Here is a 19980-nt window from a genome sequence, read left to right on the forward strand (position 1 = left end):
TTCAACGCAAATATATTTAGGAGAAATTTATATTGGCCCTTTTTTGAAGTTGAGGTGAATTACATACAAGTGACCCTTAAGAGTAGGAATGGCAACGGGGCGGGTGTACCTTCTTTCGTCCCTCCAATCGTTTAAAAATTCCATCCCCATTCTCGTCTAAAATTGTAAAAACGGGAGAATTTTTCACTCCATTCCCGTAACTGTTTAACATTTTTACCATGCGAGTACCCGCCTCGCCCAGTTTAGGACCATAATTTATTTATTATTGAAATAGAATTGCTCTTTTTTTTTTCCCTCATCTTTAATTCTTTACCATTGTAACTTTCTTTTTAATCAAATTCATTTGTTACTTTAATATTATTATATATGGTACATAATATATAGTAGAAAATATATATACTAATGAAATAAATATATTTAAGTAATTTGTCTATCTAAACGGTGCGATGCGGAGCGACCTTTTCCAGCCCCGCACCAAACTCGCCTGAGTTTTTATCACATCAAACCATTCCCGCCCAAATAAACAAAACGGTCCTCTAAAATCGCCAAAAATAAGACGGGGTGGGGTGGGGTGGGGTGGGGTGGGTAACCGGGAGTGCGGGTCAAATTGCCATCCCTAGTAAAGAGTTTATTACTTTGACATTTTTTAAAATTTGGTATATGCTCATTGACAATCTTAATGTTTTCTATTTGACAGACCTATTAACCAAATTTTATATCCCTTATATGAAATCTTATCCTTTTTTGGTTCTTGTCATTTCCTTTTATGAAAATTATGGATATGATTGACTTTTTACACTCAAAGTAATCTTCTAGCAACCAGCCAAGGAAAGTCTAAATAATAAACGCTCAACAGTTTACTTATATTTTATTTTCAACATATTTCATTTACATTTCAATACATTTTCAAAACAGTTCAACACACAAAATATAATGTGTGGAAAAATGTACATAATTGTGTTGATGGTTGAAAAATGCTTCCACAGCTACATCATCAAAGGAACTACAAGAGATGATCCAAACTTGACCAAAAAGTAAATATAAGATTTGAGTAGGGTGAAAAATTATTACTTGGTCTCAAAATTATTAATTCCGAATTTATCACCATGTGACATGTTAACTAATACATTACAAATACATAAGTTTTAATTTTTTTTTTTTATTGATATGTCACATGATGATTGAAGGAAAAATAATAGTTTAGAACCATGTAACAATATCTCAAAATAGGATAACCAAACCCCTACTTCTTGGACGAGGTCAATAGCATACATGTGTGATCACTAACAAAAAAGAAAATATATATATCATAAAAGTATCTTGGAATTAGTTTATGTATTTTCAAATAATAACAGGGCTGAGACTGACAGAAAAAGGAGAGAGTAGGTTAAAAGAGTTAAAGCTACTTGTCTGTTGCAGGCCTATGGTGGATTGTACGAGTGGCTGAGGCCCTTTTTCACCATTGGTTGCGATATTTTAGACAACAACTGTAAAAGTGGTGTATATAGATAGATAGATAGATATATACACCCAACGGCTATACAGGTTTTAAGGATGGTGGTGGTCTGCTCAGCAACAACTAACGACCAGTCGAGTAAGTGAGAATTCATTACAGAAAGTGACATGTTTTGTAACGTTTGAATCGTGTAACAGTGCCAAGTCTATAAAGTTTTTTTACCGCAGTTAAACCATGTTATAATACATTTATTTTAAATTTCAATATATATATATATAATAGAGTAAACGTCTATAAAGAAGGGCAATATTGTATTAATCAAAATTCTCTCCAATAACTTTTTAAATACAAGATTACACTCGTCTATACAAATAATAAAATTCATTATTTAAGGTTTTAAAATTATAAAAATGGTGAAATTTATAATGTTGAAATCCATAAAAATGATAAATTTATTGTTTAAATTACTGAAATTCAAACAAATGAAATTTATGGTGTCGAGTTCTATCACTAAATATGGTTGAATTTCACGCAAAAAATAAAATAAAATAAAATAAAAAATAATCATGGGAAAAGTTAGATTCGGAAACGGTTAAACTTATATAAAAGCATAATCAATGATAACTTTTTTTCTTTTTCTTTTTAATTTTATTTTTTCTTTCTTTTATGAGAATTGAATAACCTTATCACGAATCTTTTAGATTTTTACAACATCAATTGTTTGGTCTGCATTTTGTCACATGTTAGAATTTCTTGTAGTGAGGTGTTATAGATTCCTATGATGGATTGGAGAACATTATATTATTCTATTTTATGGAATATTGTTTTATTTACCTTATTTATTTTAGGGTAAAAAATGTCTGTGATTTTAAAAGAAAAGATATTGTTCCAGAACGAATCGTACTTTTGACTTAAATAATGTGTGTATTGTGAGGTCAATACACGTGCTTTAAAAAAAATAATAGATAAATATTAGTTGCCTTTAAAACCGTGCATCAGATTCATTCAATTTATACACGCATAATACTTATGACTTGAGTCTGGTGCACCAAGCCCACTCAATACTTCTTCTGAAAAAGTAATTAAGAAATATCTATTAAATAAACACCTAATGGCAATAAGCACATTGCATTTCAATTTAACTTGTTTCCTACCGTTAGATTTTGATCTGAAAACTGATACCGCTGGATTTGAATGAATGGTGGTGATGGAATTGATGTGCAACACCAAGGATGTGGACAGGACACCAAATCATATCTAGAATGTTCATAAAGTCGTGTTTGGAAACAGAATTAGTAAAACAAAAAGGGGTGTTTGGGAAGCCATATCTGATCAGGATTGTGTGTCCAACTGTCCACCACATCCACAACTAACTTCTTTTATTATCTCCAGGTGATATACGGAGTTTCACTTAAATATAAACGGACAAATCAGGGTTATTTTTGTCATTTAAGGAGAATTTCTTGTCCCGCCAAAGTATGGTTGAGATGGCGGGATTAAGATATCTTTTGTTAGTTGAAAATGTGTGGTTTGGATTTACCAAAGCTTTGCCTCATCTTTTTCTCTCATATATCATAATGCAAGATCAGATATTTCTGGGAAACATGTGTTCAGATTCGTAGTTGTTTGTTTGATCATGTGTGTGTATATATATACATATATTTCTTTACAGTATTAAACCCAGAATTCTGTACAGTATCAAACGATCTCTCTGCACATGTGTGTGAGTTGAAATTCATTTAATACATCACAACACCACACAGATAATTCTAACAGGATAATATTGAGATTTGGGCTAAGTTGTGGTTTATTAATTAAATATTTTCTCTAATAATTTTCATAATTAATATAACTCCTGTGATTCTGTTTAATCATGCATGGTTAGACCTAGTGATGGATCTGATATAAACCTAACTTTTGATTTTATTTATATAAAATAACTATTGAAATGTCATTATGATGTTTGAAGCTACAATTATTGATGCAAAGTGACTAGGTCATTCAAATATATATATATATATATTTAATAAAAAAAATTACATGTATTTTTTAAATTTCATTACTGAAGATGGTAGCATTGAGGTGGGATTCTCCGTCACGATGCTGTACAAAATCAGACGAATATCAGTCTCTGCACATATGAGTATTCACTCTCGTGTGTTAGGGTTCGTCTAATACGATACAGCACCACTACTACGCAACAGAGGTTCCCAGTTCAAGAATGTTTGATTTGAATTTGAAATGAATTTTTGGCTAAGTTGTGATACATTAATTGGTTATTTCTTTTACGGTTTTCATGACTAATATGACTTATATAATTTTCGTTTAATCAAGGATAGACCGACATATTAGTGGATTGAATATAAACCTAATTTTTTTTTTTTTTAAAATTATATTGTCTATATAAAATAAGTGTTGTAATGTCATTACCATTTTTGAAGGTACAATGATGGACACAATGTGACTAGGTCATTCATTTTTCAAATAATAATGCTGATTTATATCTTAAACTAAGATTCTGTTTCACATTGATTGCAAAGCTTTCGAGGAGTGAAACACAAGCAAGACCACACAAAATTAGAATCATCATTATGTCTGTCAATATATATATATATATATATATATATAAACAAAAAATATCCTAGCAAAAGATAAAAATAATAATTCCAGTGATGGCTAAAATATAATCACAATCACTAAACTTAACGTAGTCCATTCGATCACTTGCTCAAAAAAATTGATATATCTTTTTCTTCATTGGTTGGTTTTCTTATTGGCCTAGTACACAAACAATATTGTCTCTTTTCACACGCACATTTGTTCTTTTCCTCTTAAGAATTGAAGCTTCATGAATGTCCTTGTACATTCACATGATATTTGCTGGAAGAAAATGGCAATTTGTGAACATCAATAATTGTGGGTGGGTTCCATTATTTTCAATGATGAAAGCAGAGAAAGAGAGCTTTATAGCTAGTACATCAAGCATCAATGAGTCCATTTTATTATTGATATGTTATAGCCATTTTTAGTAGTATAGATTACGATTGCGGTATTAATCACGATCATATTATAATGATTTCGAATAAAATTAGTGTAAATTGGTTGATACGAATAGCGTATCGGACGATACGACAAACCATATATATAAATTTATATGTTTCTCTAAAGGAGATTAATTAAAATAACTATTAGTCAAATCTATTTATTGAATAGTGGTGTGATTGGCATCTCGAGGAGAAAAAAGAAAATAAATATATGATACATGAAGTGGGATTCTCTACGATACAATATAGGTGTTGTAGGCAACAGACGGATCCCATCATTCAAACTTGCTCACATGTACGAGTGATGAGATTCGTAAGATGCGATATAACACTATTTTAGTTTAGTTCATTGACTTATTAATTTTCAATTTTTTTTAAAGGTTTCTCTCAATTATTGAAAAAGATATATGAACTAGAAGATACTCTCTCTTTTTATATATACATATATATGTGTGAAGATAAGGGTAAAGTAAGAAAAACACCACTAATATTTAAAATTTGGACAAATAACACTCCTGATTTTATTTTAAGTATATAAGTTCGTTAAGTTTTAAATAATGGACAAATAGGGGCTTAATTAGTATAATATGTCAGAAAATCACATTTAAGTATATTAAGTAACAAATTCTCTAAACTGTCCTTCCGGTATCTCCAAAATGCCATTATACCATTTACATATAAACACACTATTTTCGTTTTTGGTTAGAATACTTTGATCATTTTACATTTTTTTTTTTTTTCTTTCTAAATACATAAGGGCATTTTAGTCTTTTAGTTGCTCCTGTTCGCACCAAAATAAAAATTAAGGACTTTTGAAAACATATATAGAGAGTTACATACCCTATTTACTGCCCCTGAAAATAATAACAGAATACTTCAAACCATTACCCAAATGATCAAGAAGAGTTGAATTTGAAGATACATATTTTTATTAGGATAAAATTGTGCATGAAACCGTAGCATGGTTGGTAGTTTAATAAACGATGACATAGTTTCATACCGATAAAACAAATTATAACCATATTAAACTTTCTAGTTAATTAAAAAAATAAAAAAAATAAAAAAAAATAATTTTCTCAAACCACTAAAGATGCTTTACAAATTAAATCAATTGAATGGTACGTGTGTGCTACCCTAGATATGAAACTTATAGGTTTCTATGCAACCCTAAAAAGATTTGTTGACTTTTTCTGATATTACAAAAAAATCTTGAAATCATCTAAATTTTTGAACACTTCCACTAAAAACTAAGAAAACAATAAATATACAATAATAGAATAAGTCTGCCAGAAAAACCTTCGAGAGCAAGGCTAAATGACCCAATATATATTATAATTAATTGTTCAGTTGTGTTACAAAAGAGGATGACTTCAATGTACTCCAAATATATGTATATATATATATATATATATATATATATAATTTTTTAACTACATAAACAAAGTTCTTATTTGACTGTATGTAGAGTTTGATTGGAGTATACAGAACCCCACTTTCAACAAATGCATGCTTAGTGGCGTTTCTTTTATCTATATATATATATATATATATAAGTTCTGTTATTGCAGATACATATATTTATACATATATGTGGTGTAATGTGTGCGTTACTACTTTATTTGGCTTTTTAATACAATCAAGAGAGGTTCATTCTGACCAACATGAACTTAGTTAAATAAAAGAAAGACCAATTATTCAATACAGAATTTGGATCTGTATTGCGTGCATCGGCAATATAAATACACACACACACATATATATGTGTGTGTATGTATTATACTAGCTAATTAGAGGGATCTAGATCGCTTGTGCTTGTGGTATTAATTAATAAACAACATAAATGGATCTGATTAGTTCTTGGGTTTGATTTCGTGCAAATAAGCACTCTTTTCTTTCTCTGGAACAGTGTTTAATTTTGTTTATTAATTAAGAAATGGGGTTCACTTTAATCATAGAATAAGATAATGAATTTTCTATTTATCAGAGGCATCCTATGTGACAAAAGAGATTAAGAAATGACAACAAACTGCACTGTTTCTGAACTGTGCTGCTTCATGCTGATACCCTCCACTTTTTTCTAGGACATTAGGGTTTGACTGCAAGATGCACACATTCGCTTGCACCCCTAATGAATATATTAATATTTGTGAAATGCAAAGAATAATTCTCTCACCAACGGGTGATCATGCAATATCAATCTCTTATCTTTTATTTGTTATCCTTCAAAAAAAAGTAAGAAGTTCAAGTCTCAAAAGAGACAAGTGTGTGTGAGTATCAACTAATAAAAAATAAATAAAAAAAAACAATTCTCTTTTTTGAAATTTTGAAAATTATTTCTAGAGTGAATTTTTTTTGTAAATTGTTGGACGATATGGTTCTCATTGGAGCCCCTACATGACCGAGTCCACAATCTGCTTAGCATGGCTCTTAATATTAAGAATATGTATTTTTTGTTTTTCAAACAGGATACAAAAAATTGTTACATGGTTCCGATCAAACAAGAAACTAAATAAAGTTAACATAAAATTGACGCATTTATTTGCGTGTCTGATTGATCGATTCCAATAGCATTTACTAGGGGCTCAAATTCTTCACCATTTTAAAAAGAATCTTTCTAAGTGTGTGTGTGTCTATATATATATATATATATATATATATATATATTTGTTGAATGCAAAGAAGAAACGATTCTATTTTCTAAAATTTTGAAAATTGTTTTGTAAATGAAAAATCAATCAGGTTCTAAATTGTTGGATCATATTGGTCTCATTATAACGTTTATATGATTGAACAGTTGAGTCCACAATGTGCTATATATATATTTTTGCAATTAGGTAAACTCTAATTTGGTTCCAACCAATCATGTGATAAGAGGCAAACAAAAAAATGAATAAAACGAACACATTTAATTACTTGCATGTTAACAAATAATTGGTCGGTACCAATGATACTCAATATGGGACTCGAACTCTTCACTCTTTTAAAAAGAAAACATTAAGAGCACTGTGTCATTAACTAATAATATATTGTCATATAAATAAGAATACATCTATTTCAATGAATCAATCATTTTGTATCGGTATTTAATTAGTGATTCAATAATGCCACATTGTATTTGTGGTTGAAGAAAAAGTTATATTAGTTGAATTAATGACCTGGCCAGTATACATCTATTTCAATGAATCAATCATTTTGTGTTGGTATTTAATTAGTGATTTAATAATGCCACGTTGTATTTGTGGTTGAAGAAAAAAGTTATATAAGCTGAATTAATGACCCGGTCGGTATGTAAACATTTGGAATATAGACCTTCCATGAAACATTAACAAACTATCATCAAATTGATATCAAATGGAAAGTTGAGGTTATAATTTCTCGTTGAAACGAAGGGGGTGGGGGGGTGGGTTGTGTGACTGATTTAGTGAACAAACGTACGAACCATGTGCATATAACCTAACAAGATGACCATGTAATCATATATATGTATATAGACAGATAGAGAGATATAGGGTAAGTGGACCTAATTTAAGTGCTTATATGGGTTGGCTTAAGGTGACAACTATTAGTACTGTCACTACTACTGTGTGTACCGTGTGCATTTTCATTCATGTAGTGTGTGTGCCTCACTGTTAATGGTTTGAGCTGTCACATTATGGTTAGTTTTGTTGTTTGTATAAAAGTAATTGAAATCAAATCATACCAAAGCATGAAAATTCAGTTGTAAGTTTCCATTATGTTTGCATCTCAACCACTTGGCACGCTTGGACCATTCATTCTATTAATGTCGGTTGCATTTGCTCTCCGAGGGATCAATTATTTGTGTTACTTGTGTCGGTCGATGACTCAATTAACATGCTTATAACCCATTAATCTTTTAAACATTTTAAGGAAAGTCACGACAAATTCTCCTATTGTTTAATTTGAGTGGAAATTGATGTTGTGATGGCGTTAATGGTAGGACTTACGTATTTAAAGTAATTTGTGTTCGTAAATAATAATCGTATCGTGTCAACTTAAGAATATTTTACTAAATAATTCAATCCGAACATGATCAGTTTATTATTCGTGTCAGGAATCTTAACACTAATCTAACATGTGTAACTTAAACACAAAACGATTAAATAAACGGATTAATTGTGTCGACCTGTTTATGATCCGAATCCGTTTAAGGTATCTAAACCAGTTTAACTCGTATCATGTTCAAGTCAAGTTGATAGGTTGTGTCAAACTTTGTCATTTATACTTGGTGACGGATCGAAAAAAATTCGTGAGGGGGGGGGGGGGGCGGCCTTTTAATTTGTGGAGGCAAACTTATATAGTGGGTCTATTTTTGTAATTTTAATAGGTCATCTTCATAAATTTTCAAAAGTTTGAAATATAAAGTGCAAAACAAATAAAATTCAGTAGGGGTTAATTGTAATTTTAGTATGGGCATCTTCTTAAATTTTAAAAAATTTAATATATAAAATGCAAAAATAAAAAATTCAATAGGGGCGGATGCCCCCACTAGTCCTATTGTGCGTGCGTGCCTGCTCCTACTGACGTCGACCCTCATTCAGAACAAACGAGTTTAATATTGATGAGCAATTTGACTATCATTAACACACGAGAAAGGAAAAAAAAATGTGTAGATCATGAATTCTCATAAATCTTATAACCTTTTCTTCATTAAATTGAGTAGTTAAATTTTAAAAATGTGTAGTTTCAATCTAAGTCACACAATATTTTTCAATAGGTATCGTTTTCACATACGTTCCAAACACGCTTCTATTCTCATGCTTCACATGCGCTCTCATTCAAATTCTCACTATTTATGAGTTATGACTTAATTATATTGTTTTCATATTTTTACTTTTAAATTCGCTCTCACTTCCACTTTACGAGACTTAGACTTCAATTAGTGGAGAATATAAACAAAAGCCATGGTAGACAAAGTGAAAAACCAAATCGAATAGGGAGGACTCATTAGATAAAATAAGTGGGACCTACACATGGGCCATACTTGTTGCATCACATGACTTGAGAGGTTTCAATTAATTAGTAATTTTCCTATGGATGATAATATTTTGAAAGAAATATGCTAAATATTGTGAAATTAACAAGAGAAAAATTTAGATAAATTGCACATGGTATCATTTGTATATGTGAATTCGATGGCATGGAATTAAACATGGTATCATAAAAAATTTATATATATATATATAGGATTGTTCATATGTTCACTGATATATGTATAAAGAATTTATACACGAATTAAATTTTAATCTTATTTTTTAACTGCTTAATGAAATTTAATAGTTAATATTTGAAGTGTGTATACATTTTTTTACATACTAGAGAGTAAGTAAACAATTATATGTATATATATATATATATATATATATATATATATATATATGTTTTAAAAGGTAAAGTGACGTAAAGATGAAGTGAAATTTACAATGTGCTGGTTATGGGTGGTCATTTTAATATTTTCCTCCTCAAGTTGATACATCAAAAAGGTTCCACTCGTAGTTAGTCTATTCATAAAGGCTGCATAGGATAATTAACCATATCTTACAAGATCTTAAAGCCTTGAAATTAGGCTAAAAGAAAAATTATAGTTTGTTTTATATACGTCAAAATCAATATAATTATCAAATTTCTGGACAACTATATGTGTAAGTGGACCAATTAAAAGAAATCAAAAGCATATATACCAACCTAGTTTTCTGCAGGATTATGTGGTCTCCAATGCGGGGGGTTCAAATTAAAAGTGGAAAAGGTTATCCATAGATTTAATAGAGATAATATAAATTAATTTCCATAAACAAAGTTATGGGATAAAGAGAAGTATGGAAAGGATGGGTGTGTGTTTTTGTGTGTGTGTAGATGAAAATGATATGTAATAATATGTAAGTGATGAATGATGTTATCTCATACACACCTAAATACACTTGAATGTAAATTTATCATGATTATTTTCTACTCATATAAATATAATCGAATGCGTTTGAATTTCATACACTATGTCATGACTGGTGTGTGTGTGTGTTTGTGTGTGTATGTGTGTGTGTGTGTATATATCGTATTAATAGATACAGCATCCGACTTTCGAATGTTGTATCATGACTGATATGTATATATTAATAAATGCGATTCATTGCGTCCCATTGTCGAACGTTGTATCAAGACTCATGTCTGTGTATCATGGTTCGCCATATCGACTGATACGCGACGTATTCATTAGTTTCTAACTTTTTTTTCCAATGATTCGATATTGTTACACATCTTCATATACGAGTCGATTCAACCGATTTATATCAATATTCGCACGAGTCCATTATATCGCGATCGCGAGCGATACCGCAACAACTACGAATTATGATGTATAAATATATTTGTTGTTGTTATTAGGGTGATGATGCATATATATATATATATGTGTGTGTGTGTGTTGTTGTTATTGGGGTGATGATGCATATATATATATATAATATTTGTTGTTGTTATTGGGTGATGGATTTGAGGAAGACAAATCAAAGGAGAGAAATGTAATCTGCTTTCTCTTTCTTGGGTTGCAATTAGTGATGATGGACATGAAAGCCATAATTAGGGCATCAAAGGGAATTTAAATCCACTACCTACCACTAAAGTGGCAGCTTTTCAGTACACTTTATGAGGGGTTAATGGCAACCTGCATTATATCCTCGAAACAGTCATTGCTTGGATTTGCTTAAAAGGAGACACACAAATACATCCTTAGAATTGTAATGATAATTTAAAAAAGATACCCCAAAATAATTGGTTGCTAAAGATTCTGAAAGATATATATCAATCATAATGTATATTGACACTTAGCAGAAAAATCTATATTTGGGATCTAATTTAATGGAAAGTGGACACCAAGTCCAATTGCTCTTCAATCTGGTTGATTCCTCTCAGGAGATTTCTTATCAACCAGTTGATTTTTTATAAGATTTTGTTGGAAATATGGGGAAAAAAAATTAGGAAGATAAGAGAGGAAAGATCAATAATGTTTCCGTTAGTTGGTCAGAAGGAAATATAGAGAGGAAAGAAGCACTCTCTCTCTGAATTATCACAAGTTTTCTTTCCATCCAAACACCCTGTAACAAAAAAATAATAATAATAATAATAATAATAAATAAATATAAATAAATAAATAAATTCAAGGAACTATCTCCCAAAGTGACAAAATGAGTGTGTTAGTTTCTTGCCACTTAAAATATAAATATATATATATATTCTAGCCTGAATCATCTAGCCCAAGGTTAGTTTCATAGCAAAGTGGGCCTTAGCCCAGCCTGACCGGACTACCATGAAGACTGTTTATGCAATCTACAGCCCAGATCAAACACAAGCACCAGATTTATAGTTCTTAACATTGACATAGAGCTGGGAAAAATGCAGATTTTGCCAGGTGATTTCAGACGAAAATTTGTAAGCATAATGTTGGTATAATGAATCATATTGCTGGTTGTACTCTTGAAATATCAGAATCGGACGCGGACACGGGTTGTTCTTAGAAGTTGAAATTGTAGTAGCGTGTGAATTCATCATGTTTGTGGCACCATTAGCACTTGCTTCCTACGGTACAAAACTGTGATTATCATCACTACCACCAACACCGATACCGGCATCTACAAGGATGGCACTGCAGCAACAACTAGTATCAAGCAATTAGAAGCATTATTTTCACCACCATCACTGCTGTGCTTCTCGTGACGGTTGTAGCCAACCTGGCTTCGACCACTAGTTCCCTACCAGGATCTGCAAAAACAGAAGCTGGTCCAAAACCCTTTATAGCTCCTAATCTGTTGTATCCTACTGCAAGTTAGTTTTTGATTTCCCACAACATTCGAATGGTTTTTTGCCGCAAGTTCTTGCATCAATTTCCCCAAGTCGCAGGGTGGTTCACAGGCGGAGAATTGCAGAACACCTGCTATTACCATAAAGACAATTCAGCTGGAGTACATGGGCTTCCAGTTCAACCTAACTCGGAACCAGTTATGCTAGGGTTGCTTTCAACAAACTATCAAATATAGCAACCAGTAGTTTGGAATTGTCATTTTTCAAAATACTCCAATTGACTGGGATTTGAGAACAACTGAGCTAAATATAGACTCATCTAGTCATCAATTTCAAATTTAAACCAGCCAACGGTAAAAGAACCACATAACTACTGAATTGCTATTCTTACTAGCTCACAGAAGCTCTGATGCAAGGGATGCATATTCAATCAAAAAAATGTCTTTTAACAAATGACCTGTTTATTTAAAAAGCTACAATGTGCATTTCATCTGCATCCTAGATCATGAATCAAGCATTCTGATAACAAGAACAGCGCACGTAGATCCAATAATGAACGAATGCATATGAGACTTTATCACCAATACTGAATGCATACATCGTTTTCCCATCAAGTTTAATTCAGCTGGAGTACATGGGCTTCCAGTTCAACCTAACTCGGAACCAGTTATGCTAGGGTTGCTTTCAACAAACTATCAAATATAGCAACCAGTAGTTTGGAATTGTCATTTTTCAAAATACTCCAATTGACTGGGATTTGAGAACAACTGAGCTAAATATAGACTCATCTAGTCATCAATTTCAAATTTAAACCAGCCAACGGTAAAAGAACCACATAACTACTGAATTGCTATTCTTACTAGCTCACAGAAGCTCTGATGCAAGGGATGCATATTCAATCAAAAAAATGTCTTTTAACAAATGACCTGTTTATTTAAAAAGTTACAATGTGCATTTCATCTGCATCCTAGATCATGAATCAAGCATTCTGATAACAAGAACAGCGCACGTAGATCCAATAATGAACGAATGCATATGAGACTTTATCACCAATACTGAATGCATACATCGTTTTCCCATCAAGTTTAATTTCAAAAGCACAAAGTACCCCATATAACAGAATCAGATAGAATGAAACTAAAGAAAAGAGAACTTGGAATCAAGTTATAACGATTGATAAACATTTGAGAACACATTCTCAATGCCCACCCTTCTACCCCGTCAATCTTCAAAATCCCTAATAGAAGGGACTTCACAATTACCTAACAAAATCACAATAAAACGGCAAACAATATGCATATAGTTTTACGGTTCTAATTGGGGAGGGGCAAGTAACAGCTGAAAAAAGGACCAATATAGAAATCCTGACTTATAGGTTGACAAATCACCTCCCAAGCAACTTTAGCTCCAGTAGACCCAAGCAGAATGCCATTCCATGGAAAGCCTCCAAGGATTTTGTTAATTGTGAACTCGGCCTTTTCTTTTTTCTTTCATACATGGCATTTCTCTTTTGGCTTTCTGAATTTTAAAAAATGTTAAACACTTCACGTTCCAACAGAATAGGGCCTTTGAGGTTTATTTGGTTCTTGGGGGAAAAGATTAAAAAATTTGGAAAATGCAAAAAGGTTGCTTTGAAGACTTGCACCGAAAAGAATTTGGAGCATTCTCCATTCTTTCCTTCTAATTATTTCCTAGAATGGAGCCCTCAAAGAGTATCTTGCTCCCGCCGCCGGGGGGTACAGGAACTTTTGTTGCTCCAACACACACACCTAAAAATTGCTTAACTTATTCCCTGCTGTAATTCCACCAACAATTTACCAGCCCAAACAACCAACAGAAAATTAGAGTACAATTAGTGTCCTAAATTTCCTTCCCAAAAGGAAAGCGTTTTCTGCAAAGCTAACTTTGAAAGGGTGGAGCAGAATATATTGTCATAAGTACAAAAAATAAAGGAAGGCCATAGCTGAGCAACTTGCACTTATAAAACATTAGCATCAAGTATGCCATATCTTTGCATTTAAAGAGGTGCCCTTGGAGCTTTATCAGCTAAAAATCCACAAGGCATGAAATTCACAAGCCTTTCCAGAAAGTTTAGAAATCATCAAAGCTAGAGAAAGAAAAATGGGAGAGTCAATATATATATATAGATAAAGTAAATCCCAGCATAAAAAAAGTAAATAATAAGGAAATAAGTACATAGAAGAAAGACTAGTGAAATTGCAAAGTAGGAAATGAAACTCAGATCCTTGGTCAGAAAGATCCAAAAATGCACACATAAGCACTGTATTGAGGTAACAGAATACGCAAGTACGAAATGTAATTTTCAGTTGATTTCATGAAGAAAGCTGAAGGATTCGACTCAATTCAGCTTCACCCAAGTATTACCTACTACATAAAATCCAACGTGGTAAATAGTCTGTTACATGGACTTCAAACTTGTTTTGATCAATTGACACACAGGACATAGAACTCCATAATTTCTTCAATTGCACCCCCAAAACAACCTCTCATTCAAAATTTCATATTAAAGGGTAGACAAAATTCTATAAACAGATGCACATAATTCCCCATGATCAAGTACCTGTGTAACTTCTCCTACAAGTAATAGAATCTAATAGTTTTCAGCAAGTGATAGCATAAAATGCACTTCAACATATATCTAAGCATGTATTTTGAGCTTATAAAGTAAGTACAAACATCAATGGCTATTTAACTACAAGTGACTTCTTAATCGTCTCATAAGGCAAAGGAAAACACTCAATTGAAAGATTTAAGACCTGCATTCACCCTATTCTTTACAAACAGAATTGGTATGTCTCCAGAATGACTGTCATACCAATGAATTGAGCGATAATATTTTCTGCAGTGACAGCCCCCCGCCCCCCCCGCGGCCACTGCGCGAAGGGCAAAAAATAAATAAAAGGGAGAAAGAGAGGAGAAAAATCAGTTCTCGCTCTTTTCTCCACTCATCCAAATCAAAAAAGTTTAAGATTATGAAAATTTTTGGGGCTTTTATCAAGGATTTTCTGAAAATATGTGTGCATTGCGTATACAAGCAAGTACATGTAATATATATCAGAAGTGAGGCCTTTTCTTAAAGGAGAAGATTTGCATGAGTAATTTATTTTTTTGCCCACATTACTACTATAATCATAAGTATTATTATAAAAAATTTATTCAACTATCATACACATTTTTTAGGTCAAAAGCAAAATCTAAACTGCTCTCAATGTGGCAGCAGTATGATAGAATACATCAACTTCCACAGTCAATAACCTGATGGCCTGGCCTACAGCAACCCACAAAAATGACTACAAGACAAATCTAAAGAATTAATCCTAGAGTTACTGATTGTGTATAATAAACGACATTGGCAGAAATTTAGCCACATAAATTCCAGCAGAATTGGCTCGCTCATCAGAACGAAATATGCAGATGCCCACTAACTGTTAGGGTTGTTAAAATTATAGGTCTCTGCCTTCAACACCGACATGTGTATCTTTGCATCCTCACATAACAACATAAATAAACAATGAAGCATAAAAGCATTTGACAAATTCAAATTAAGAAGGGGAATAAAAGTTAAGAATGAAATAATTAACTAATAACATAGCAACCTTTTTGACAATTAAGGAAGAAAAATCATGATCCAAATCTATACAACCAACAAGCAAACATAGAAACAAGGCAAAATATTTTAGCTGAACTAAATATAGAGCTCATCAACTGCAGCAATTAATGTTTTCGGTACATAAGCCACATTCCAACTTATAAGCCTTGCAGAGCTTATTTCCTCTCATCAAGACAATACTAAGAAAATTATGGATTAGAAAACAACATGGCTAACATTGTGATTCTTGAAAAAGGCTTTGGCAAACACCAAGTAAAACCTACCAATATATTGGTACTTCAAATTATTAAAACCTGTCCCTTCGCTACACAATGCTCACCTTTGAAAATTCTCATGTTACTGAAAATGGGGGAAGACAAATTCAATGGAAGAAAACATAAATAGGGTTTTGAACAAATAACTCAAAACCTTCTTCCTAGAAAACAGATTGTTGAATCTTGGGTAAATTCTGATATTCTCCCCCATCCTCCATTTGGGAAAAAAAAAAAACGAAAAAGAAAAAGAGTTGGGATGAATTACCCAGTAGGAAGAACCTTGTGCTGATGAAGATAAGAATCATGTAGATCCCATCTAGTGCAAGGTGCCATAACAGTGTATGCAGTGCCGCCAAGTCCAAATCTTCAGCATCCCATCACAGCACAGTTATAAACAAAGTTACCACCAGATTGCTTTTGGGCAAGTAAGTTCCAATGCAGAGGGCCTTCACTTGGGACCCATGAATTGATTTCTATAAGCCCATCACCCAAAGCTCTAGGTCCACCTATAACAATGAGCTGATCTCCACATGCCCTAAATCCCAAGCCCCAACCATTCATGGAGCTTGCCCGTTCAGGCAATCTCCCCACGGTAACCCAAACTCCACTATCCTTTTCATACTTCCTCACTTCCATGTCTGCATGATCAGCTGCATACATCTCATTATTTGCAACAACAACCATAGGGGGTGGCTCTGCTGTAGCAGGTATCTCTATTTCCCTGGCTGCTCCAGTCCTTACAGGGGACATGTTAGGGATTATGGTCCAACTTCTTGTCTCCAAATTATACTCCTCTCCACATGTAAGAAGCTTTGAATCACTTCCTCCAATTCCGCCAATCACATAAAACTTTCCTTCCATAAATACTGCAGCACAATTCTTCCGCGGCTTATTCATGCTTGGGAGTTCCATCCAAGTTCCAGTTTCAGAATTATAAAGTTCTGCGGTACTAAGGATATTGCCATCTGAATCACAACCACCAGCAAAAATAGCAATCTCCCTGAGGCTGTGAGCCCCAAACAAGCATCTTGGAGCATTCATCCTCATTCCAGAAGTCCATGTGTTTGTCAACAAACTATATCTGTATATGACCTCGGAAGTCAGCTCTTTTCCAAATACGAGGAGCTCAGTACCAACAGCCAAGGACTGCTTATCTGAACACATGAAGCATTCATTGAAAGGCATCAGTGGCAAGTGCATCCACCGGCCACGATATGGATCAAAAGCTTCCCACTCAAGGAGGCGGCAAGAAATATAGATCCAGTGTTCAATCACACCTTCCTGCCGCCTCAGTGTATAAAGTTTACCACTCCGAATGAGAGAGTGGAAGCTTGAGTTCAGAGATGCTATAGAATCATAATCAGATCTTGAGCATCGAACGAGACAGTTAATTGAGGGATCATAACCAATTTGATGGATAAGGGGAGCTGAATCTGAATTATCCCCAGCTTGACGCTGGTCACCAGTATTATCCCCATCTTGATGCTCGTTACCAGACTGGTGTGCTGAGGACGGTGATTGTCCACTGTTAGTTTCGTTGCCAATTTGATGGATAGGGGGAGCTGAGTCTGAAGTATCCCCTGCTTGACGCTGGTTACCAGACTGGTCTGCTGAGGTCGTTAATTGTCCACTGTTAGTTTCGTCGCCAATTTGATGGATAAGGGGAGCCCAGTCTGAATTATCCCCAGCTTGACCGTGACTACCAGATTGGTCCTCTGAGGACACTGACTGTTCATTCTTATTTGACCGTTCCGCTGGGGCTTCCTCATTGAGTGACAGCCCTGGATTGTGCGAGCTGCACCGACCACTGCTGGATGAAGTGTCATGCAACTCTAGAGGCTGTTCGACCCTTTCATGAGCGCGCAATTGCTTAGACAACTTCCTTTTAACTTCTTTGTCACCATGAATTTCCAATGGCCGCTTGCTGTTATTCATGTAAACCCAATTGTTTTCGGGTTCACAGGTTATCGAATAGCCCCTCGAAGCTACACAAGAGCTCTCTTCAAACATGTCTAAGTGGTTAATCCAAGGAAGACACCAATTTTACCAACCCAAACCGATCCAAATCCCTCTTTCTTCCTCACCAGACCGAAATCCCTTGTCAAAAATTGGCAACTCAAGCCCCAAAATCTTTTTCAAACACGAAAAACCACCTATTCAGATGCAGAAAAAATATCTATGTTTTTATGATTTTATAAAATAAAATAAAAAAGAACAGAGAAGGAAAACTAGAATCTCAAACTGTTTATCATCAAATCCTTAGTAAATAAAGCAAACCCCAAAACGCCAATGAACATAATTATCAAAAAACCTAATGTTATGACTCTTATCTACAATACCCACCGATCTGAATCCAGAGAACAGAGATTGAGATCAATGGAGTATAAATTGAAAATCAGAGTTTCAATTAATAGTATTATAAATCAAGAAGCAAAATGTCTCATAAATCATCATATTTTCCAATAGTGACAATAACCCAGAATTAAAAACAGCCTAAAAAACAAAGTTTTTTTAGCAAACAAGTTTGAGAAAGATCACCGAAAAGCAAAGTCAGCAAAAACAGATTTCAATCTATCCAAACCTAAACGTTTACCAACACATGAATCAAAATGAATACAATTAAGCTTTGAGTTTTCAATCTCAGTAATCAGACAAGAGCTGTGTTAACCATTGGTCATGCTATGGATAAGAACATTTTTTTTTTTTTGCAGTATTTAACATAATTTTCTCAGCCGAGAAAGAGAAAGAAAAAGAAGGAAAGAGAAAGTGAGTAATGATACAGGGGACTTACGGATTGGATAAGAAGAAAGACGATGAGTTGATTGAATTGTATGGCCAACCAATTTGTCTTTCTCTCTCTACTCTCTCTCTCTCTAGAGTCTGCCTCTGCAGTTTCTGTTCTTCGCGTTCTCGCTTTAAGTCGTCCTTTGTATTCTCTCTCTGCAAATAAGGCAGGCTTCTGTTTGGGCTTCGGGGCAAAATCTTTGAGGGTCCTCTCTCTCTCTATAACTCTCTCTCTCTCTCTCTCTCTCTCAAAATTTATATTGATGTACGTGTATAGCTGTATTTATGTGTGTGTATGCATATGTGTATATTACTACATGTATTTTGTTTTGTCGTCAAGATTTAAAAAAAGGGTGGGTCGTGGTGGTAATGGTGGTGGAGGAGGTGGTGGTGGTGGACCCAATACCTCTGGACTTTAGAGGGTTCGCCGTGGTCGACGATTCAATTTTGTAACCGGAAACCGGCGATAGACGGTAGACGGTAAGTGCTTAGATGCGACTCTAACTTTGTTTTTGTACATTATTGCTTTCCTTAATTTTGACATCTGATCACTAAACTTAGTATGTGGCAAAATTCATATGTAATTAATTTGAAATTTGTAATAATTTGAGTAAGATTTCTCAAATCAACCAATATTCTTTGGGGTCATCAAAATGGACTAGTGTTACAAGTGAGACTCCCATATCGAATCCGGATAGGAATTGAAAGGTATATAAATGGATAGATATGCATTGCTATCTAATAATCTAAGTTTTTGAATAAATGAACTTGTTGCAGTTGGTATCAGAGGCAAATTCAATCCTTGATATGACCAGGGCAACGTGAGCATTGTGTAAATTCGAGTGGAGTAGAATATTACAACTGAAAGAACAATTTTTTTTAAATATTTCATTAAATTGGAAACGATTTAAAAATCATTTCATTTGATTTTGTGGTATGTCTTAAAAATATTATTCCAACTTTTATTTACTTTTGGCTGCACATGGATTCTTCGTAATCATT

General features: G+C 33.5%; 1 protein-coding gene across 2 annotated transcripts; it reads right to left on the reverse strand.

The window, feature by feature from the left end:
- Positions 1–16163: 16163 nt before the first annotated feature.
- LOC132302905 (F-box/kelch-repeat protein SKIP11-like) lies at positions 16164–19253 on the reverse strand. Of its 2 annotated transcripts, none has more exons than XM_059799905.1 (2): positions 18986–19253; positions 16164–18324 (listed from the first exon to the last, which is right to left on the reverse strand). In XM_059799905.1, the coding sequence occupies exon 2, from the start codon at positions 18202–18204 to the stop codon at positions 16561–16563; it is 1644 nt and encodes a 547-aa protein (XP_059655888.1). In that variant the 5' UTR covers positions 18205–18324; positions 18986–19253; the 3' UTR covers positions 16164–16560. The 2 variants fall into 2 exon arrangements, with proteins under 2 accessions (XP_059655888.1, XP_059655887.1); XM_059799904.1 differs by having other exon boundaries at positions 16164–18347.
- Between the last annotated feature and the right edge of the window lie 727 nt (positions 19254–19980).

Source organism: Cornus florida, unplaced genomic scaffold, assembly GCF_030987335.1.
Source record: "Cornus florida cultivar Cherokee Brave unplaced genomic scaffold, ASM3098733v1 CherokeeBrave_3.0.0_Hap2_Chr04, whole genome shotgun sequence".
Taxonomy (NCBI): Eukaryota; Viridiplantae; Streptophyta; class Magnoliopsida; order Cornales; family Cornaceae; genus Cornus; species Cornus florida.